General features: G+C 38.9%; 1 protein-coding gene across 4 annotated transcripts in view; it reads right to left on the bottom strand.

The window, feature by feature from the left end:
• Nucleotides 1-24,859, bottom strand: part of ppp1r16b (protein phosphatase 1, regulatory subunit 16B) — a 122,110-nt gene that overhangs the window by 56,371 nt on the left and 40,880 nt on the right. For all 4 annotated transcript variants that reach the window (XM_042505641.1, XM_042505657.1, XM_042505649.1 and 1 more), the window contains exon 2: nt 24,273-24,693. In XM_042505641.1, the coding sequence (XP_042361575.1) occupies nt 24,273-24,540 (268 nt within the window). In that variant the 5' untranslated portion in view covers nt 24,541-24,693. The remainder of the gene's footprint in view (nt 1-24,272; nt 24,694-24,859) is intronic.

Genomic DNA, 24,859 nt, shown 5'->3' with positions numbered 1-24,859 from the left:
AACCGACAATCCTGCATAGTGTACCTTTAACATTCTTTGCAAAAAGAAAGTACCATAATTTCCATCAATCAGCGTCCTGTTGTTACACAGTTATTGCCTTTCAATTAAGATCCTGCTGTCCTAACTGGAAAGAAAGTTTGCGTAATGCTTCCGACAAATAATCCCCACTGTATCTAAAGAGCATCCTATGCATACAAATTAATGTGAGAGCTGCAGACTGCATCAGCTGTGATTATGGATCAGTATAAGATGTTATTTAATATGCAGTACAAAACCTATTTATGTGGCTGTAATGTTGCATTTTATGTTGCCGGTAAAGGGTCGTATTATTCAGATTATCTCAACAAAGATGTCTTTTCCACAGCAAGTTTGAACAATGATCCAAATACTTTGAGATCAAATTTTAGATAATTATCATTTTAAAATAACGCGGTTTGTGCTATCACCCATCACACAACTTATGAGGAGTTCCTACAGATGGTATCAGCTCACATTGTGATATTGAGTCTCTTATGACCTTCTATCTTTGCAGCTACGAAGATTAGGATGTTTTAGAGTTCATTTTAAGATTTATTTTCATGAGCCTACTTATTTACTTTATTCCTGTTCAGGAAATCCCTGGCCGATAATTGACGAGGGAGCGGCACATTACAGCTTATTGCATGCACACATTTGAGAGTTTTAAAACAATACATAATACCTGCATGCCTTTCTTGTCACTAAAAGAAGAACTCATCTGTAAGTGGGTGTACAGTACAGTTAATAGCATGGATGTTCTTATTGTCAGGGTCTAGCTCAGGATGCTGACTCATACCAATCCCCCTGCAGGCTCATATCTCACAGCCAGCGATCACTGTGATCACCGATAAGGGGGAACGGCCAGTGAAGTGAGGATCAAGTAAAGATTGTGATATGAGATGGGGCTGTGTGAGTTCAGACGCAGAAGAGTCCAAATGGGCAATTGATTTTCTTTCCAGAGTATCTCTCTTTGCTGTATTGAAGAGGCAAATATTTGTTGTGCAGCAATAATAGCTGCCACACAATTCCTTAAATCTCACAGGCCGGCTAATACCTGAGAATAAGAGCATGGTTTATGTAATATACCTAAAATGTCACTGTGGTTTATAATCCCTCTGAAACAGCGATATGCTGGCAAGAGGTCAGGTTCTAATGCACTGACATTTCACTGTCCTATGTGCACTAAAACATTTTAAGGCATGATAAATAAAACACAGAGACAAGAGAAAAACACCCTAGGCCGCTCACAGTGGGCTTGTTAAATTAAAAGTTTTGTTATGAAGTTTCTTCATTTTAAAGGAATACCTCACTCATAAAATGATCATTTGTATGTCAGTAACACACCCCATGTTACCTTCAATTCATGAAGAAAACTTTATCTCCCATACCTCCACAATGAACAAAGTTCAAAAACAAATAACATTCTTGATGAATTGAAATAAAGGGGGACCATGGTCAACAACAGCAAAACTGTACTAATGAATTTAAAGACAAGTTATGAAGTATAATCCAAATTGCATTTATCCAGTTATATGCTCAGTATTTCTTTAGCACATGCTTTTTCGCTAAAACCACAAACACTGTTGCAGTGGTTCCCAACTGGTCCAGCCACAGGGTCCAGATTTCCTCTTAGCCATTGGTCCAAAGTACACATGTAAGATACCACTATTTAATTTTATTTCACAAAATGAAAACACGTGGGCTCAGAACACAATGAAATAAAACATTATGCAAGAATAAAGCCAATTACTTAAAATTTAGTGAATAAATAGGACTGAAACCAAAAAAAGTGCCTATTATTGCTTCACAACCAGTGACACTGCCAAAACAAAGCACGTTACTAAACTAAATATTACCAACAATAAGGCAATAAAATTGTTGCTGGTAAAAACAGATTGACGTGATAAATTAAGCATGTAACAAAGTCTGTAGGTATGTATTTCAAAATAAAGTGTGTCTTTTACAAACTTGACACATTCATTTTCAAGGTTTTCTGGTGCCTTTGCATCACAGATGGGTAGTTACTTCAAACTTGGTCTGAGTGCTGCTTGGACGGACACAGATGGTATTTTGTGTTTTGTGCAGAAAGAGGCTTCAAGTTTGTGTTCCAATGGGAGGCTGGGAGCTAGTTAACCTAGCTTGCTAACATTAGCAATGATTAGGCGCTATTGTGTGTGTATGTTTTCATGCACACAGCCAGTTGACACTGAAAATGTATGCCCCAAGAAAACACAAACATAAGGGCACTGCAGGAAAACAAACAAAATAATTTTTTTGCGTAGATTTTAGTATATCTAAGCTATTCTAGTTGGACTTTATAGTGTTAGTGTGCAAGAACTGAAGTGCATATTAACCTTCATCACAGCTATTATCTTTATTATTATTGAAGTAAACCTTTGTATATATATTTTTTAAAAAAAAGACATGCAACGGTCAAGATAGGAGACAGCATTTCCAATCTAATCCCAATACATGCAGAGAAGGATTCTAGGATGCTGACTGTGTTTGGGAACCTAATTTGATGAGTTTTGTGAACACTCAGCAGGATATTTTGTTCAAACATTTTGTGTCATAAGACTTCCAAGTCATAAAAAAAGATGATTATACTGCAAGTTCTGTATTAGATCTGAAAATAATGAAAATAACAGAACAGAAAAAATAACAGAAAATTATTTGTCAGCTTAAAATTAATAAATCTTATATACAGTGCTTATAGTAAGTTAATGATATTTCTCTTTTTCCAGATCCAGTGATTTAAAGCATGATTACGCCATTAAAATTGGTCTCTTTTTCAGCATGAACGATACATGGAATGATGAAGAAGCCAATCTTTTCTTTGAATATCTCTCATTCCCGCCTGCAATATTGGGGTAATTGATCGAAATATTGCTAGTATTCATTTCTGTCATCATTAGGGTTTGCCACGACCCCATTTCATTCCTTCTTCAGTAATTTACAGCAAATGGAAAAAAGGCTGATGTGGCACACACAGACTCATCAGTGCGCATCAGTTCCCACAAATTAGATACTTTAATCTTAGAACAGTCAAATGGCCCTAAACATATCAAACACTGCAGCAGTTTGCAAAAAAATAACATAATTATGTTGCGAACGCTCTTCAGGCAAGGTAGCCCTCTCTGCCTTCCTGTCGGCGGTGCAGAAAGTAGGCCACTTGGCACGTCCATAAGTAGCAGCTAAATGACATTGGTTTTAGTAGGACGTTAGGAGAGAAGATCGCTGATATAATTAGCATTCTGCTGTGTGTTATAATTATCCTCCACATGATGGGCTATTAAGGGACTTTAATTGTATGTTACACTGCTTTAACAGATGTAGTTAGACGGCACAGCAGGGAGGGCTACGGGAATTCACAACAAACTCTGGATTGGGATGCAGCAGGTGTTCTCGGGGTCACCGTGAGCAAATTAACACTGAAACAGAATAAACATAACATACCCTGGTGATCTCTGGTTTCGATTTAAAAGATGATTGGAAGTCGCTCTCGAAGCCGGACAGAGCCGAAGCACTCTTAATAATGTAATTAACAGACCAATCCTTCAGGTGTCCCGATGACATTGGGGAGACACTGAAAAATCCCAGGCGTCATCATCACTAATTTTAGCTGACACTATGAATAAATATGAAGAAATAAAGCCCATAAAAAAACAAACACTTTGTCAGATTAAGTCCATAAACTCCATTTCAAATAATGGAGCCTTTTCTCAGTTTATTTCCATATGACACTGTCAACACTGTCTGGTTTCCTTTTGAGCTTTGAGGCAGAGCTGTTAATACATATTCAAACTAAATAGGCAAAAGATTGCACTAAAATCATTCATAAAAATCCATTTTGATAAACAACAGAATAAGCGTATTCTCTATTTTCTTACTAAAGAGAGGCAATGTGATTGTTTACAAGACAGTCTACAGCCTTTTGAGGTTGTACTTCTGCACAACAGTGCTTTGAGCTAAACACTAACATCAGCAAGTTAACATGCAGTGCTTTCATACTGATGTATAGCAAGTGTACTGGTTATAATTTAGAGAGTTAGCATGCCAGTTAGGCAGTATCAAGGTATTACAGTATACTGTGGTATTTAGAAATCCTAAAAGTATTATTATCAATACCTTCGAAAAAACAGATGCTCATCTTTATGTTAAACTCATATGGAGAGGTTGTATTGAGGATGTATTGTGCGTAGTGCACATCAAGCAACCAGAGGTCAGGCTCTACTGCTGAAACTGGCAGCTGTGCTGAGAAAAATGGTGATGGCAAGTGGTGCGGATAGCGTTACAGGACTAGAAAAGAGCCGGCCAACAACTTCAGAGATAGACAGAAGGGAAGAACAGCGTGCAGAGCGGCACATTTTCACATCTAACTCTGTGAATTAAAGTTTTATTTCTGACCAAACTAGAACTGGTGATAGCTGGAAGAATGGAAAGACTAACCAAGATCATTTTGAAGGGTTTTATTTGGTTTCTGTCTACTCTGTTTTTTTGCTAGTCAGTGTGACGTGCTGTGTACTCCTGAAGGCATTTTGGGCTCCAGAAGTTTTGCTGCGGAGTGAGTGCTCTTGACTGTCACAAGACTCACTGATTCAGAGCTGCAGACATACAGAGGGATAGAGAGACAGAGAGATTACTCGTTTGCTTAGAAGTGGTGAGTTTACAGCTCATAGCAACTTAATACGCTGCAGTCTCTGGCTATTGTTTGACATCCAAGGATGAAAAAATATGTTGTTGCACATTTATGACCCATGGCTAGTGCCGTTAGTTTGTTTACTATACGGCGAGAATGCCGCTGTCACATTGGATGTCCTGCTGAGCCCTGTTCAAACTTTAAAACAAAACAAATTGTCAAATATTTATATTGAACTGCCATATCTGATTCGAGTGACATAATTCTGAGTCGGGTACAGCCCTATAATATACAGCGTAAGTATAACAGTGGCAGGGAGAAAGTAATTTCTAAATCTATTTGTTCTGCAGGCAGCGTGTATTTACAACCAGATGGGAGCAACTCGTACTCACTGAACAGGGGGTGACTGCGGTCAGCACGGACTGAATGGGCTTTCTTTAGAGCTCTGGCTTTATACAAGTGGGAAAGTTCCTCACTGCACAGTCTCACTTTGCCTTTCAGCCTATTCCTGTTTTTTGGGGAAAGGGACCTAAACCAGCAGATAAAAGAAGCCATTAAAACAGACTCGATTAAACGTTAATGGGATCATCAAACTCTAGGGTTGTACCCGACTCAGAATTTCGCAAGTTGAAACAGGTTTGGCTGTTCAATATGAACATTCAACGATTATGTGGGTTTTTTTCCATAAAAAGTTTAATGTTTGAACGGCTCAGCGGGAAGCTCAGCGTGATAGCGCACTTCCTTAATACTGTAAACAAACTAACGTTGCTAATGATGTGTCTTAATTATGCAACAAAATATTTTGCTAACACTAGAAATCAAGCAAAAGCCAGAGACTGAACCTTATAAAGTTGCTGTGCACTGAAAATTCACCATTTCTAAGCAGAAAAAAGAATATTATGTTGTCTCAGAGCCTTACAGTGTAACGTCTCTCTTCCTCTCAGCACCACTGCATCATGTTGTTTGTAAGATAAAGTGTCATAAAAGTGAATGTCTCCAATACCCAATAGTTGTTGAGATATTTCAGTCTGGAACAATGAAGTGACCAACACCATCCCAAAAGCCACGGCGCCAGTGTGGCTAAAATTATATATAAAACTTTATATTTAACTGTAGGATCAGCATTTACTGAGCATTTATCATAGCTGATCTTAATTGCAAAGACCAGGAGGCAATCCTGGTTTCAATATCAGTCAGATCACCGCAGAGTCACATCACATCAGGTAGAGAGCAGATGGACAGATGCAAAACCTCATTTAAAAAACATTCATTTTACCAAACACATTCATTAATACTCTAGCAGTCTTCCAAACCTGAGGCCAAGCTGCCATAAAATATCCCATTAGCTCCTCTAACTGAGATTCAACTCATTCTTGCAGGTTTTATTTTATATCATACACATGATTATTGACATGAGCAGTAAACTCTCTGCCAAAATTGTAAATCTAAATAGATTTCAAAAGTAATCTTCAAGTCTGTACATGTTTATGATCTACAGAAGTGAAAAAAGAAAGAGTGCTATAATGTTTGGAGACATGGATCAGTATTGTTTGTGTCAGTAATACTTGGATTATGCAGCAGGGCTCCATCCAATTAGCTCCAGTATGCTTACTGCAAGGCATTAAGATAGCAGGCTTTCATCCATTATAGTGAAAGAGGGGGAGGAATAAAAAGTCGGGTGGGGGGTGGGCAGCTGAGAGACAAAGGGAAGTTGTTTTCAATGAGAAATTAACCACAAAGTTCAAACCTAAACTGAGCACCTGGGTCACACGTGGCTTTGGTCTTCGGTAGTGCTACTGCATGTACAAAAGAGTACTATAAAGCCTCCTGTGGCTCCAGAGAGAGCTGTGTGAAACCTGATAAACTGGCTTGTGTATCATTTAAAGCATCATTAGTAGGGGCTGGAGACTACAAGTTTGAAAATGAAAAAACGCACCCACATTCTTGCATTGTGGGTAATGTAGCCTCCAGAAAGGAAAATGTGTGCAATAAAAAAGTTGATATGAGGGTCTGCTGCATCATTTTTGATACTTCCCTTTATCTGTACATTGTGAGCGCCATCTGTATTCTGTATGAGAATAATGGGCGTAGCCACAGAAATGTCAGCCACTGCTTTGTGGACTTTTGACTGTGGCATTTTGGTAGTCGCAGTCTTTGATTTTTGGAGAAGTGACTATATTGGCGAGAGGCTGAATCTCATTGAGAACACGAGGACACTGCTGTGTTTGCGACTTGCTAATCTCAAAGTAGCCACGCTCATTAGCAAATCCAGATTTATCATCTCTTGAGGCTTGGTACAGTACTTATAAGAGTGCCCCAGGGATCTCATTTTTCAGTAGGCTGACCAGGAAGTTAGTTTCGCCCTGGTTCCCTCATCAAAAAGCCTACAGGATTTTTCTTTTGAATTTTGGATTATTGCAGAAAATAAGCTCTGTGGTAAACAAACGTTTATGATACTTACACATTCTGTTCAGAAAGATAATCTTCACAAATGAACGCCACTTTCAGGATTTTTGAAGCCTAAATGCAATCACCAGAAGTAAAAAGCTGACGTGAGGCTATAGACCAACTACACTACAGCCGCTTCACCGCCACAATGATGCTGTAAAGCCGTGTTCAATGCAGTTTTGCATGATGATGTTCTTTAAGTCTCATTTAGCAACCACCTCTTTTAAGACACAAAAAAGCTTTAAAGTTCACCAGTGGGATATCTATTGACATATTTTATGTTATACAACAAAACATTAAAGTCTCTTAAGCTTGTGTTAACCATAGACCTTATTTCAGTCATCTAACTAAAAAACAGTCTGTAATGTGTTGAAATCAGAAACAGTGTGACAGAGTTGGCTGTTCAAAAAGCCAATATGCCACCAAATGTTCTAAAGTATGGCTGTGCAACACGCCACCATGTTCACATGATAGGTATCAAGTGAGGGACTCAGTAGTAGTATCACTTTAAGGGTACTGGAACTGGTATCATCAATTTTTTAAGCAATACTCAGCCCTATCATCTATTCTATTGTTAATGAAACAATAATTCACAAAATTAACATCATGCTAAATTTAAGAAGACTTGAAACTATTTTTTAGACCATAAACTAATTAGTAAAAGGTTTACTGAGGTAATAAATCAAGTGAGAAGTAGGATAGTTTTCTCATAGGCTTCTGTATTGTCTTATCTTGTTGACCATTAGAAAGAATACGGGATTAAGACACCTCCAATTGGCTTCACTTTTGAAACTCAAAGAAAATCCCTTGGTCTCACAATAAATGTGCAAGCTAAATGACTAGAAAAGTCTTTATAAGCAGTTCCTTTAATGGCCACTAGATGCTGGTTCCAAAAAAGTCTGACTATGCTGATATGCTGAAGTCAATATAAAAACTGGCAATTTTTCTCCAAAAAAACTAAGATAAATCAATTCTCAAAAGCTAATTTTACTTCTTCTGATGTGTCTTGGTGGCAATTTTAGAAACTGCTGTTCCATTTAGGGTATCTGAAGATGGCTATATTTTGTCCCTGTTGTGTGTCTTGATTGACAGCTCCTCGGGCTATAACTTGCTGCCATTTGTTCATCCCAGCTCAGCTCCACTCCACTGCCCCCATTTGGATTTTATGGCTCCAGTAATAACTGATAATGATGGCAGAGAGTAGGGATGAGGTTATTATTGGTATTTCAATAAATCTGAATCTAGTATCTAATCTGCTTTCTGACACTGAGTTCTTTTCAATAGTGTTTTCACTATTCACTATTTTCGCTTCCTCCAGTATCTCAAAATGTACATGTTTATTCATCAGCAACATATTAGTTAAACCAAAGTACAATTCTAGGATGTGAATGCTGTAATTTTGGCACTATTGCATCAGAGCATTTTACTCCCTGCACTTTAAATTCATTCTCAGGTCCACAGGTGTTTCTGGAGTTGCAACACATATATTAGAAAGGTCACTCAGTGGGCCCCTGGGGTTTAACATTATCAATCTAAGTGTTGTTAATGAAACACGCTGCCCCGGTTTGGATTGGTGAGGCCTAATCCTCGTTGAGTAATCCAGAATCCTATTGCAGGATTTAATGTATAGTGGAGGGCTTTTCATTCACTGCGAGGGGGTGGGGGGTAGGTGAGCAGGTGGAGAGAGCTGGAAGATGTTATGAACTGGTTTAGAAAGAGTGGGGGAGCAGCGGGGTGCTGAACAGGCAATCAGGGGATTGGCATCAGTGGATCAAGCCCGACTGCCACTTATACGCCTTCAGCAGGCCAGCAAACAGGTAGGTGGGCTTGAGACACAGGTGCTCAAAGGACATAGTGGACGTGTGAGCAGAGCTGTTTCCCTGTCGGCATAAAAAAGTGTAATACACACAGTTATTGGTGGTTTTTAGACATCCAGTTCCACCTCATATGACAGAAGAAGGAGCCTGATGAACATTATAGATTGTAAACACACATTTTCTATTTCCAATTTCTACCAGTTGCGCCCCTTGCTGTCTTCAAGATGTGTCATCTTTTCCGTTTTCGAACATTTCTCAACAACTACTAACTCTCTGTTCTGTTAATGGAGCACTACCTTCCCTGATATCCTTGTAATAGTAACAAATCTTACAAAGCAAGTGACAAAAGTACAACACTGGTCCATGGACTAAATACTTTCCACTTACAAAGAAGCATTTTGTGATCTGAAGTCTCATGTGCCTTCCAAATATGCATGGGCGGTATCATAGTATCTATGGTATTCAGAAATCCTGATGGTATGATTTTTTTTTTGTACCTTCATAAATGACTTACAAGACTAACTGAGTCAGTTTTGGTGAGTTCTATTTTATTTCTGTCCAGTTTAAATGAAGTGTGTTAATGACTTAACAGGGGGATTAAGCTCGCTTTAGTCTTAGTTCAGTCAAAGAGTGAAACTTTCAGAAACAATGCAGCTGAATTTCTCTGCTTAATAACAAAAATAGCTGCATACTAATACTTTTATATACTCCAGTTAAATTTCTGATAGGTATGTAGTTATGAAAAACTAGATACCACCCTACCCTACAGCAAAAACTGAAAAACAAATCAGTTTTATGATGTGACAACTTTGTGGTTTAGTTAGGTTTAGGCACAAATATGATTTGGTTAGGTTTAGAGAAACCTTATAGTTTCTGTTAAAATGATTTCTTTAAGGTTACGGGATGTTCATGGTCAGGGTTACAGTGATTTCTCACTTGCTGCCGTTCTTCTTGAGAGGTCAGTCTCCATAGACCCTTTTTTTACTATTTATAGTGTATTTATATCTCCATGTACAGGCACTTTTTTCCTAAAACAGTTTCAACTTGTTCTTCCACTAATAAATCTACATCAAATGATTTCACAGCATATCTGACATTTATGTAACTCACCAAAATGAATGCCACAAATAAATGTTTGTATCGTATGTTTTTGCAAATCATCTTTTTTTTTTTTTTTGTCCACATACATTGAAACTTTGGTTGGCTATGGTTAGGTATAGGCATAAAAATCACTTGGTGATGGTCAAGAAAAGATCATGTTTTGGCTTAAAGCGCCCACGTCTCATGGAACAAAAGCTGCTGGAAAAGCAGGGACAGGTCAGTGAAAAACATCACAATTTGGTTGGCTCAAATGCCACTGAGAAATGCTGCAGAAAAACAACCTGTCTTTTTGTCTGCAGCTTACGTTAGCTTATAAATTACACTGCACTTTAAAAACATTGATACGATGAAACGTGTAAATGTGCCGTACTTGGTATTATCAAAATCAAATAATGCTGTTATTTCACTCTGGGGACTGAGATGAACTTTCTACTTATTTTGGCTATAATAAACAAACCTCTGTAACCATGAGTTGATCAATATATCTTCCACATGTTCGGCCAATCATTATCTGAAATATCAATTCAAACTCTCTTTAAATTTTTCTTTAATGTAGTTAATGGACTGCTCATCGTGTTCACCTCATTCTTTGATATAATGACGAAATTTCTCTCGTACGACTATGTTGACTATGATCTGAATTACACACTTCCACCCATGATGCTTTTACTTCAGGTCAAGCTCACTCAGCAGCCACAAACACATCCAACGGTCTCCCACATACTATCCCGCACAGCAGCGGCAGTGATGATGATGCACAATTTGTGCCTTTGCAGCTGAGTAGCTCTGGGCCACGGCTGCCTGGACCTCTCTGTGTCTGCCTCAGTTACCATGGAAATAGGAGTTAACTTAAGAGTCGGGTCTCTCCCAGGAGATTTGACTGATGTGGAAGAGGGGAGGAGATCTCAGAGAGCTCATGGCAGACTAACGCTTATAGTGCACAGCACAGTTCACTAAAGACCACAGCGAATAATAATAACAATAACAGTATGGCCTTAAGTGAGCAGTTTATAAAAGAGGCTAATGCACCCAAAAGACATACACATGAAAAGAAGAAAATGAGGGCTGTGCTGAAAGTAGAAAACACAATGAAGCACAGACAGTCGGTGAAGTACTCAAGTTCAATAAATGACCCTTTGTTGTTGTGTGACAGTTACATGACCCAGAAACATGTTCAATTATGAAGCTAAAGAAGCCAAAATCCTGATAATTCCACGGTCCAATGCATTGTGCAACTGACTACTCCAACCCCTGACACAATATCAAAACACTAACGCTCCTCACAACATTATTCATAAGTAGTTCAACCAATGACACTGCTTTCACTGTATTTTTCATGATGCTATACGACCAGGATGAGTCAGTCCACTGCGCCCAGGCTGAGGCACATGAACTCGCATGTCGGGGAGAAGACGGCGGTGCCAGTGTGTGCCAGGCAGTGCAGCAACACCCAAACACAGACAGTGGAAGAGAGAAGAGAAAAAGAGATTTGTTGACCTGCATGCTACCTGAAATCTGCCCTACAAACTGCCCTTATCAAAAAGAGCTGACAGGAAAGAAAATACAGATGAATATCAATAATAACAGCCGTAATGGCTGGGACGACAGCACACTAGGACGACAGCCCGTTAGAAAAAGACCGTTTCTGAGACCCACTGATGTCAGCAGAGCCACACAACAGATACTGCCCACACAAGGATACATTTTAGCTCTGGTCCTCAACCCTGTCATTGTCGCGGCCCAGCTCAAGGCATGAAGTGCCAAATCCCACTTAAGTAATCAACTGCTCGGAAATGTCACATAAAATCAACGGTGATCACACAGGAGGAAGAAGCAAAAATGCAAAGAGCCTTGGAGGTGGTGAAGAAGCCTTGATTTGGCCTTCAGGGAAGCAGCTTAATTTTGTCACAAGGAAAGATGAAGGGGTGATAAAAAAAAGGGGTTGCATTTATCTTAAGTCTTGTGATTGGATGACTAAAGAATCCAGAAAGAGCCATATGGTATCATACGATGTCAGTAGATTAAATGCAGTAAATGCTGATTTTTTGTTTGACGGATTTAATTGAGACATGAGTCATATAAAATATCATAAAAGCCACTGCATTATGGTATTTATCTTTACTTAGAAATCCTTTGATCAGCGGTTATATGCAAGTACTAAGTGGGTGGTATAATGCAACAAAGAATTATTGTCATTACTGATTAAGCTGCATTTCATTTTTGCAGTAAATCATACTCAGTCTATAAAGTACAACAGTAAATAAAAAAAATCTCACTGCAAAGTCCTACAGTACAGTCCAATGTGACTTACTTGTATGCTTGTTTTGTTCAACCAACAATCCAAGAATCCAAAAATATTCAGTTTACAATTAAAAAAGAAAACCAGTAAAATATACACTCAGGATGCTGGTGCCAATAAACCTTTGGGTAAATTTGTAATTGATCGACTGTCAAAAGTGTTGCTAATTTATCTCCTATACATCAACTAATTGATTGACTGACTCATTGCACAAGATGAAAGAAATAAACAAGTCATAGTTTAACATCCCAACCGAAGATCAACTCAAAATGTAAAGTCTGTAAAATCAGAGAGAATAGGCTATGGTGGCCCTGAAAGCCCAACTCTCTATTACTTAAGAAAACAGACGATTAGATTAAACAAATGCAAATTGAGGAAAAAAAATCATTCTTTGTTCTTCACTGGGACAAAAAACTGAAAATTCATTACTTAAAAAAAACAACATCAAAGAAGCTATAGAGAGAAGAAATTGATCCTGAATCTTTTGACCTATTTTTAATGATCTGTAGCACTTTTCTTCATGTATTGGGAACAATGATGAGACATTTGCTCATTTTTAGGGCTAAATACATAACAAAACTGAGTATCAAGAAGATACTCATTTATCACCAATGTATTTAGGAAATAAAATAATTTTGCTAACTGGTTTTCTGAATGCTTTTAAAATGTTGAGTAATTGAAATAGGTAAAACATTTACAATAAAATGAACATGTAACACACTGAAATGAAGCTCTCTATGTCAGATCTAGATAAATGTTTAAGAGGAAACAGGCAACCTTTTAACTTCCCCCACTAGCGTTTCCAACCGGTGCTATTATTGGTGCCACTGTTGCAGAGACAAACACATCACTTCACAGTTTTCTAGGAGTCAAGCAACTAGCAGTTTTCGTGATTACTTTGGTTGTTCCACAGCCTGCGATTCCCCTCACTGTGGATAGTAACTGCAAAGAACCTAAAATTAATATTCTTTGGTAACTGGGGATAGCTTCTGAAAGGAAAACAATGTGATATTCTTTTCCTGTTTTGGTTGTGCAAATGTTGATGCATTTTCTTTGAGCTATAAATTAAGCCTTCGTTTTCCTGGGAGATCGTACCCAGTGGAAGACAGAACTGCATACTGAATGTGAGGCTTATAGGGAACCAATCTAAATAGGTGGTGTCATCTATCTAAAACCATTATACTATGCAATGAAAAGTTAAGCAAAAACAAGTCTATTTCCACTTTTACAGAAACTTCCAGGTGACACAAAAAAACATGATTGTTTTGTAACTCTTTTTTGTTGTGTTCTGTGCGACCTGCATTTTTGCATTCTGTTTTCTCAACTTATAGTGTTGCTGCAGTGCATCTGGCTCTTGGAGCCACTGCAATAGACAGAGCCATAATTCTTATTTTTCTAAGGGTTTTTTTCCCCTCACACCTGTGTCCTCCTAACACACTGTTCGCCCCTGTTGTGATTTGTGTTACGACACATGATGCACGAGAGAGACTGGCCAGCTTACACTGCAGTTGTCAAAGGTCTGAGGTCACAGCAGCTTAGCTGAGCATGTCAGTAAACAGTCTGCTGTCAGGGATCACTAGTTAGCGCTGAGCAAAAAAACACCTCTTGTTTACAATCCTGTATAAATCAGCGGTTTCTGAAACGGCCTATGAAATAACAGAGGCTGATTATTTATGTGTGTGTCTAGATGAATAGTTATGTCATAATAGTCACAAAACTAATAACAAAATAATTTTCAGAAGATATTAAAGGCCTCATAATCAATAATCATTTGATTAAAAAAAGAGAAAAAGGAAAAGGAGATATAGCTCACATTACATTCTTCATGTAAAAAATGAGACCCTGAATCACTTGTCATATCACTCGTCTTTATATCAGATCAAATGTTTTCCAGTACTTGTAGGCATTTGAAAGCAGTGGTGGATAACAAGCTTCAGGCTGCTTTTATCCCCTGGAAATCTGGTTCAAAAGTCCATCCTTTTAAGTCTGCGACAGAAAAGTGTTTGAAGTTTACCAATTCTCTTTTGTCTTGGCCCGACACTAACGCTGCAATCTAACACAGAGAGCAGCAACAGTGATGATGCTGCGACCTACATCATCACTGCATAGCACAGTTTGATTTTAATATTGTGACCTGTGATTAGTTTCAAGTGCCCGACTCATTACTCGAGTTAACGGCAGCCTCTGATAAGCATGACTGCAGAAAGCCTCGTTAGGTCAGGTACTGATATGTAGTATTTCTTATTTCTTTCTTAGTTACATCATTCCATTAATTGGCAATTTTTTTTTTCCAAAGAGATTCACAATATTCAATAAAAAAATGTTAGTACCTCCCTCTCAATCAAACAAAAGAATAGTTTTTTAAAGAACTGATGTGAAAAGATGTGAAGATTTAGTGGAGCCAGAACAAAGAGCAGAGAAATGTAAATGACTTTGTCATTTTTTTTCATTTTTTCCCAGTAAAAGTTTTGACAAAGTTTTGTTTCCACACCCAACTAAAATGAAACAAGACTGCAGCATTATGAAACAAGAGTATTTTAACATTAAGCTATGTAGGTCTGCCCCTTAAAAATCAAATGCCCTCAGTCAACTGACATTGCTTCAAGTTGAGCAGTTAATTGTTTTTTCTGTGCAGCGTACTTCTGGGGACGTTTTGGTTCCCAGATTTTTCTGCAGAGTGAGTGCTCTTGACTATCACGGCGCTATTTGCAGCTGCGGACATGCAGGCAGTGGCACGGAGGGATTGAGAGACTGCATTATATGGTGAAGGAGTGGTGAATTTACAGCCCACAGCTGTAGTCTTTATGATACAGTCACTTTTGTTGGCAAAAAAAAGTTTTTGCACATTTGCTAACAGTCGCACTGTTAGCTTGTTTACTATATTACATGAATGATGCTGTCACACTGAACGTCCCACGGAGCCCATTCAAACTTTTAACTTTGTCGGGTACAGCCCTACAATTATGCAATCCATTAACATTTATAAACCAATTATTCTGAAATGACCCATTCTGCATGATGAGCACTTTCAGTTTTGGTGCATTAAGTATATTTTAATACTAATGAACGCATAATTTGTATTTGCAACAGGCTATTTCTTCACTGTTGCATTGCTACATGTACTTAAGTATAAGATTTGAGTACTTCTACCACTTTTTACTGTGCCAACAGTATATTGCTGAAGTCTTCCAACCATCGTCAATCATTCAGAAAAGAAACCTTTCACAGAGTAACTGACACAAATTACTATTTCTTCTATTTCTTATTTCTTATCAAACTCAATGAGAGGATTTGGTTAAATCTCAACACTGGCATTTGAAATCAAGATCAAAGGTTAACTAGCATACAGTATCTTTATGTGTTTCCCTTTACAGATCAAAAGCTGGAGTCTGAAAAAATTGAGGAGCTTGAATGAGAAAGAGCAGACGTTGTTGTTTTTTTTGACAACCTGTTGCATCCAATGTGCTGTACGTTTGTTTGTGTTGCACTAATTCTTCTTTTCACTCTGCTCTTGTGAGTATTTTAATGCCACTCTGTTGCTGCCATATGCCTGGGAGCAACTAAGCCTAGCTAAGGCCTCTGAGGACAGGGCCTTACCACTCTAATAAGACAGCAGAAGAAGACAAAATCTCCTCTGAGACCTAATTTGCACACAAATAACTAAAAAAGGCGGAAAAAAAATAAAACCACTTGCGAATTCTCCTTCTAAGAGGCGATACTCGCTGCTGGAGTATTTTCTATCCTGAAATCTAGAGTTATTCCTTCTCTGTATTTATATGAGGATGATACGGCAGAAAAAAAGGCGGTGAACCAAAAGTGAAACCCACATGGCTAAAAATGGAGTGTGGATTTAAAGCGGAGCTTCTCAAACATGCAGCTACAAGTTATAATTTTAAAAGGGGAATAAGTGGTAATTAGGGAGCTGGGTGTCGCCATGTGAGTGGGAGAATAAATAGAGTCCAGGGTGGGAAACACAGAGAGTTGTTAAACACAGACAGAGATACAACTGGCTTTGTCATGGATGTACATTTACACATGACCACAACAAGTGAAAGAAAAGTTCTAGTAAAATTTTGCTGATCTCAACCAATACATATTTATTAGTGAAAAATCGAGTCACAGGTCACGAGTTGGGATTCCATCCAAATGCAGCACTATTTTTTACCAAAATCTGCAAAAGAAGAAGTAGATTTATGCACTTTTTATGCAAATATTAAGGGTTAGAGTAATTCTTCATTCAGGTGCCATTGCAGAAGAGGTCACAATGAGATGAGCTCTAGTCAAACCTAAACTGAAGGAAAACAACAGATGTATAATAACATAAAGTAAACTGGACAATGGAAATAGAGAGTTTGAAGTGCACTTATGTGCTCTTGAAGGAGTAAAAGCCATTCAGAGATGACAAAAAGAGCTTGCAATGGCATATGCAATGAATAGATCTGTTTCCATTGCACATTTACCTTCTATCAATACACCAACTTTTACTCACCAAAGCGTCATTATATTTTGTTTGAAATATTTTGAGGTTTTTCACATTTTTGTTGTTTCTACTTATTTTCACACCCAAATTGAAAATGTGCATAAAAACTGGTGTAAAGAAACACACCTATTGTGAATCTCTAAACAGTCAGGGTTTTGTGTTTGCCCTGAAACAATGCTTTACATTTTTAATTACTTAGGTTTGCTGCTATGCTTATGAGAAGTGTCAAACTGCTGCAGCATCAACACATTTAAATAATACAAGATAATACAAGGTTTCAACAAAAAATGATTGTGTACAATCCAGCAGACACCCTGCTCCTCTCCAGGTGTCTGTTTATAAGTGTTTCTCTGTGGATACTTGATTTCTTTATCAATTGGATTGCTTGGTGATTATTTAGGTATACTACAAATGTACTTATTGTAACTTGTTGCACTCAAACATAACTATCTAATAAAATGGCTCAAAGTTTTGACAGCATGCAGGAGCTTAGTACTGATATTTCTACAAGTACAAGAATGTATTATCTGCATCTGATCTAAAGTATTTTCTCTCCCGCGTTTGTGACTAAATATCAGTTTAAATAAGGTTTTTTTTCAGGCTAACCTTTTTACGTTTGCATACTGTTTTTTTCCATATGTAAAACAGGTGATTGTTTTTGTTTTGTCAGGGTCATTTTTCAAATTATTGCAGTACTCATTTTGGCCACAAGAGACTGAAGTGGATCACCAACCCAAGTTTGTATAAGACTAAAAGCATTGGAAGCATGTTTTCTTCCAGGTGAGTTGTTTTCATTTCTCCATGCATTTAAAGGTACAATATATATTGTATGTTGCAAATTATTAAACATGACTTTCATGTCTGTCTTTGGATAGAAATGTTTTTATCAGGCACCTAGGGCATGAGGTAGTGTTGCACTTCAGCCTCAAGTGGCCGAAATTAGTATTACAATGACAAACACTTTTTAAATTATCCAGACAAAAATAAATCCCACCTGCCAAAACTGTTCTTTCACACCTATATCACAGGTGAAAAAAAGGAAGAAAGAAAGATTATCCTGATAAAACCCTTTTTCTTACATGTTCTCAAGTCATAACCACAGGCGAGAAAACATTTAAGATCAGGCTTAGAAAAAAAAAAAATATATATTTTCTAACTCGCCTCTCAGAGCTTCAATAAATATTACTATTTTTTAATAGAAAATTAAAGAATCATGAAAACACAAAAGCACAAAACATAATCAGTAGTAATTATTTCACTTTGTAAATGGACTGAAATAAAAAGGAACATTAATTATATCCCAGCAGTATGAAGCAGTTTAAGTCACCAGTGCACTTCATCAAAACTGCTTGTCAGATGATCGATTGGGAGCAGCTCAAGTTTCAGCGTCTTCCTCAAGGACACTGAAAAGAAGTTGGCATTACCGATGACCTTGCATTGATCGCCCCCAAATGTTTACATTGACTTAACTTGACAGTATTGCCTTATTTATTAATATTGAGCAGCTTTGGCATGAAGCAAATGGGGGGGTTTTTTGTGTTTTCTATCAGATGCCGTGCATGTTACGCTTGTAGAATGCAATTTTTTCGCACACTCCAGTTGTTCAGAATTTTCTACTTCTCCACAGACAGTCTCAATCATATCTGAGTTGTTTGACAACTTCATCAGATAACACAGCGGTGTTAGGAGGAAGAGGTCAGTCCACACTGTGTGTCTGTGTGTATGTACCGACTGTCCTCTCTGACCCTGATGGCTGCTCCTCTGCAGGATAGCTCCTCTCTGGAGAGTAGAAAACCTATCAGTCTCAGTAGTCAGAGAGCCACACAGACAGACACTGAGGTGCTTCACAGTAATTCATAGCCATCAACCCCCATCACAGTGAGGGGGCAGAGGGTTCGGGACGGTGGCAGCCAGAGGGCAAAGAAATAGGCTCAGACTCAGGATGCATCCCTTTCAGTCCAATCCTCTCCTACCTACCGTTCCCTCCTCTCTTATCCCCTCAGATCAAAGCCTCTTCAGTCTGTCTCTGGCAGTGCACACACACACATTTTTCTGCGCTGAAAACTTTATTTACATTCATGCAACCTCAAATGTTCACACAAATACTTTCTCAGTTTTTGCTTTCTCAATCTCACCCACTATCGCACACTCAAACTTCAGCTCGGGTACAAATTGTGTCCTCTGTGGCTTTACTACATCTGCAGCTCCTCACAGAGGAAGTTACAGTGACAGGGACGTTAGATCAGAGGGGAAACAACACAAGCAAACACACACATATACACAAATATAAGGATTAGGTATCATTTAAAAAAAATCATGATATCAGCACCAAAACCAGCACCGTAAAAGTGATACCAATACCAACAGCTAACTTCATTAAATACTCATGATGTGAATGAAGTGGCATGTAATATATCCATACTTTCTAACCTTCTGGTGACAGCTTAGCAGGTTTTACTGCCAGCTCCCTTAAATACACCACACTCAACTTCCCCTCAGCTCAGACTAAAGGGTTACAGCTGCTGCAGCGGGAGTGTGAGCATCACGACAGGTTGACAGGTTTAACAACAGTGTTGCATCGTTTTGGTGTCAACATGAGCTTGTTAGGACTATTTGGTGGCTCGGTGTTGGATGTTGGCTGCTGCACGTTGCTGCTGTGTTAGCTCGTACTAACCGGGCAGACACTGAACTGACTGTTCACTGAAAGAAAAGCAGCTCCAAAGATGGCAGCAACAGAGAGTTGCTGATCTGGTGGGGATGTGGGACGGTCGGGGATCAGAACCCCAGTGCAAAAAGGATCGAATGCAGGTATGATTTGGCTGGACACATTTTAATACTAAATGGTCACAAATATACACACTTAACCCTCTGAACTCTGCTATAGTAATGGTTCGCCAGGGCCTATGTTGGTAATTTTGCTTATTTTTATGTCATTTCCTGTAGTATCTTTAAATGCTTCATATCCCTAAAATATGTACAACCTGAGCGAAAAGGTTTTGTTAGCTAATAAACCAAAATTAGTTACAAAAGTATTAAAATTGTGTCATTAAAGCAAGTAATACACATCAACACAATTTTATCAGATTTTACTAAATAAAAACACAAAACATATTGATCCAACAGATTTTTAACCTTAGAAACATTAACAAAATACTTCTAAACACTCTAAATTATTTGAACTATGTATATTAGTATTAGTATTATATATTTTATTATTACACTACAGATCCAAACATCCAGTCCTTTTACTGAATCTTGTTAGTTTTTAAGAGTGCAAAGGCACTGCGATAGAGTCATTATTACCACGCCACTGTATAATTTTGCACCACAGGTAAAGTAACACAGCACATCATTACGAGCGTGATGTCATGGAAACAAAAGCCTAAGCTCTCTGCTGCAAAAACTATGAAATGGTTACATGTTATGGTTTTTATTTCAGATCAATAGGCTATATATTCAGGATAATGCCATCAGCAATCTCCTGCAGCAATTACGGGGAAATAACAGAGTAATTACATCAAAATACATCGCTTGTACTGCATTTGGGAAGGTAACGTAAGGTCATGACGTGATGGCGGGGAAGTCAGAAGCCTTTGCTTTCTGCTGCAAAAATAATGACTGCTTGCGCTACTATAATACTTATTTTAGATCTAAACTAAATCATGCAAACAACAACCTCCCACCTGTTTAAAAAGGGGTTAACACAAGCACATAGACAAAGATCCTAGTTTCATTGACACTCTACTGACCATGAAACAAAACAAGCTTTCAGAAAGCATAACAAAACCTGCTAAATCCATAAAACATGCAAACCAATGAGCACACTCAGACATTTGTCAGTGTGTGCTCGTACAGATCCCCTCCGGTCAACCCAGTGATGCTCAGACTGCAACCACACAGAGGAGAGAGCGGTGAAAGAATCACAGGAAGCATCTCGCTCGAAGCAGCCAATCAGGGATTAAGCAGGACTGAGCCCAGCCAATCCGACCTCTCATCTTCTTATGGCCTGGAGGCCGGTGGAGTCAGCCTCGGGTCAAAGTCAATCTCAGTCTCTCTGTTGTTGTTTTTATTTCTTCCTCTCTGCCTCCCTCCCTCCTTACGATGGCTCCTTTTATTTCACAACCCGTCTGTAACTTTCCACTGCTCATTTTGGCTTTGCTACTCATTTTTTTTTTTTTTTTATTGCAGATCAGAGGTCTAAATTGTATTTGTGATTCATTAAAATGTATCTTAATGTGAAAGTCAGTGTTGATGTCCCATTTTTTCAATGCTCACATTTCCATCGTGATGTACATTCAATTTTTCTTTTCTTTTCTTATATAACCTTCTTTGAAATGACAGCACAAGAGAATAGATGACAGTGTCACAATATATTTTTTCAGAGGAAGCCCAGAGCCTGTGAGCACAGTGTGCACTGAGCAGCATAGCGTGTGGAGTCATGATGCTTGATCGAGCATTTGGGGACCAGAGGGAATGAGAGAGGAGATTATCAGGCTCCTGAGCTAGCCAGCTGCCACTGGAGCTGTGTGGGCAACACTACAACCTGTCTCCCTTGCTTTTTATCTCCCTGCCTCTTTCATGGTCACCCTCATTAAACAGCACTGATAGCAAATGTTTCTATGCCCGGGCACTGTCAGCAGAGAGAACTGACAAAGCTTCTGCAGTTATTAGTGATGCTCAGAACAAGAGCAAAGAAATGTGCTCTCAGTGTGTCCAAAGACGAGACACTGGCCACCAGTGCATTCATTTAGATGCATGACAATTGCATAAAATGTGAACACAGTAAGGCAGAAAACTAACAAGTAAAGATTAGTTAATCATTACTGGGCTTCACAAATATAAGGGTTGGCTAAAAACAAATTAGCGATACCAGGAGTGGTTAAGGTTAAGAAAAACCAATTGAGACACTCATAAACATTTTGCGTAGTTCCCGAACATGAAGAAATGCATATTTTGTATTTTTCTCTGTTTATTTCAGTTCTTTTACTTCCAGTAGCTTACATTAAATGCACGTTTAGGTGGCTGCATCAAATTACACCTCACTGACAAGCATTTCTCAGGTTGGAGATGACAGCTTGTAGAAAGCTACTGGTTGCATGGCAACTAGTGGCCCCTCACAAGTGCCGGGGGCATTGCGTTCTGTCATTAATGCTCAGCTCATTCTCATTTCCATCTCATCAATTACCGCCACTCTGTCTGTGATGTCAGCAACAAAAACCAATGTTCAGACGCACCTTTGGCGGTGGTATGGTATGGCGGCAGCTATTTCTGATGCAGAGGACAACGACCCAACTCGTCACATACCGCTGCTGTGTCAGTGGATCTCCGCCTCAGACATCGACACACAAAGGAACCCTTTACTCAAGAACGATTTGCACTGGGTGTCAGCAGCTTGTGACGCCGGCGGCAACTAACTTAGCATAAAGCGTGAGACAGACCGTATAGCGGGGTGGGAGGGGAGGTGGCTGAGTCAAACAATTTCTTAATTTTCACCCAGGAGCCCGCTGTTTGTTTCTGTTTTAAAAACTAAAAGTCAGTGGCATTAGTTTAATAACAACGTAGTGTGCTATTGTGTAGCATACTATGTAAGTGACTTATGTCACATGACATTACGCTAGGAATGTCAGTTTCCAATTTAATTTTAAATGTTATTTTTACAGCCCAATATCATGAGGAGAGACTTTATGTTCTCTGCAATTAGGTTGAAAAATAATGCGCCAATATATCTTGATCGGCATCTGCAAAAATCCTAATACCACGTATCTCTCATCGTAATGAAACTTGTGATTTACACCCCTATTTATTTCCACATTTATTTGGCCAACTGTATGAATATGCAAAATCCTGTCCTCACACTAAAATATAATCTCTAATATTGTTTGGCCAAGGCTACAGTCTGAACAAACACCAGCGCCGGTACTCATTTAATCATGAAAATTATTTTCATTTTAGAAGCTGCCAAATATTTTATACTCAAGGGCAGGATGGCCTTCAAAAATTGAGAGGGATTTTTTTTTTCTTTTTTTTTTTGCTTTGCTGAAAAAGCTTTTCTTTTCATCTTAAAAAAGTGCAGCCTATTGCTGAATTTTGTTTGTTCTTTCAGAACTGGATAAAAAGAACACACACGCCATTTGCACTGTGATTCACTTCTGCCTTGACCATATATAAATCCTGAATATATATACACAACATATTGCTTTAATTCTTGGAGACATTGATTTATACATATTTCCTGGAACTGACAGTCAGCGAGTACATTTTGCATGTTCCTGGCCACCTCGTGTGGTTTTCAAACTTAACACAAATGTAAGCATCAACAGCCACAACATCCTGGTTCAGAGTCTAATTGGCTCAGCAGACTTTCTGGGAACTACAGACAGCGCAGCAGCGTACGACAAGGACCTTTTAATGCTCTTCAAACCAGTTCTAAAATCTCTTACACAACAACACCTCTGTGTGTTTAATGAGGCAGCAGAATCAGCAACAACAGGAACATAACTGATTAGTTATTTCTCTAGAAAGGATAAAGCGTCTCCTTTTTACCCATTTAGGTGATTTTTTTTTGTTGCAAGCTGGTTTTATCAGATCTTTATTTAGGTCATTCATGATAAAATCCAACAAGCCATCAAGACAACACAAATCCCAAGACTTCTACTGAGTCTCTCTCCAGCTGGAGCCTATAAATGCCAGTTCACAGTCCATGTGCATGAGCATATGTGTGCACGTGTACGCAGTGCAGAGCTGCATCTGCTTCATGAGAATTATTGTAAATCAGCCTTGTGGCTGTTTCCATATCTGTCACAACAGCTTGCACGAGTAAAGCATGTACAGTAGTAGAGTCATGGGCTGTATTCATTAAGATAAAAGAGTTCAATCTACTTTCAAGTTAAAGCGAAGTTAAATTAGACGTTATATCGACATGATAAGCAGTCTGTTATCATCCCTGCATCACTGACACACTGTTAGCTCCGCTACAGCATCGTGGGACTGTTTGTACTGAAGGAAAACAATTATTATCTCCAAATAGGGGGGCACCATCCGTTGAAATTTTAATTAAAAGACTGGCAGAGTTTCATCTCAGTGTGACAACTCCATTATTTCGCAATGATAAAACAGTCTCCGAGCAGAACAAATTCAGCTTGAATGGAGTGAGTACCACTGGCAGTTTAAGTGGGCAGGCCCGGCTAATCGCTTTCCTGACCTTGGCATTTTGATATCCAGCTAAAGTAGAGGTGAGGCTGAAATTAGAGTAATTATTCAAATGTGGCGTCACTGATCTTTGTGCTGGGTTTGACTGAGCTTATGAGCAGCACATATCTTAAGTGTGTTGCCTCGTTACAATAAGAGTGAATGTAAAGTGGTTAGATTTTGTGGGACCACTTGTCACGTATGTTAAGAGAACCACATCGAGCGCCCATAAATCTACTTTTCTAATTTGCACAACTCATAAATATCCTTAACTGCCCCTACCTTCATCTGGATCATTCCTGGCCGACGCCTCCAGGAGTGCCACGCTGGCTGCAAACGACACATGCCTTTTGGACTCTGCTTGCTGGAGGTTGTTGGCATTACGTCCCTTCTTGTCAGCCTTTCGCTTCTTGTTTTGCATCTCCTTCTCGTACACAGCCCATCTCTTCAGCTGCTGGGTTCGCCGCTTCTGGGCTGCCCGCAGCCTCTCCAGACTGGGCACTTTGTCCAGCTGCTGCAGCTCCTGGATCAGCTCCAGGTGGTTGGCCATGGCGCCGAGGGAGGGGGGAAGGACGGCAGTGGTGGATGGATAGTGACGAGGTAAAGTTGGGGGTGAAAAGTAAGACTCTAGCGAGGGCTGCACCTTCGTCCGTGGCCTCCTCCCATCATTGTCATCATCATCCTTTCAGCAGCAGTAAACGTCCTGAGTGAGGAGACACGGAGAGAGAGCCTGTTCATAAATATCTCAGCCACAAACTTTTACTACTTGGGACTTTCATAAATACATCAGCAAATAAAATGTGGAAGTGATTTGATGCAGCGTAACACTTCTAGTAAATCTTTGGAAAGATGCACAGGGGAACCACGGA

Source organism: Plectropomus leopardus, chromosome 2 (assembly GCF_008729295.1).
Source record: "Plectropomus leopardus isolate mb chromosome 2, YSFRI_Pleo_2.0, whole genome shotgun sequence".
Taxonomy (NCBI): Eukaryota; Metazoa; Chordata; class Actinopteri; order Perciformes; family Serranidae; genus Plectropomus; species Plectropomus leopardus.
This window is presented reverse-complemented; position numbering and strand designations above follow the sequence as displayed.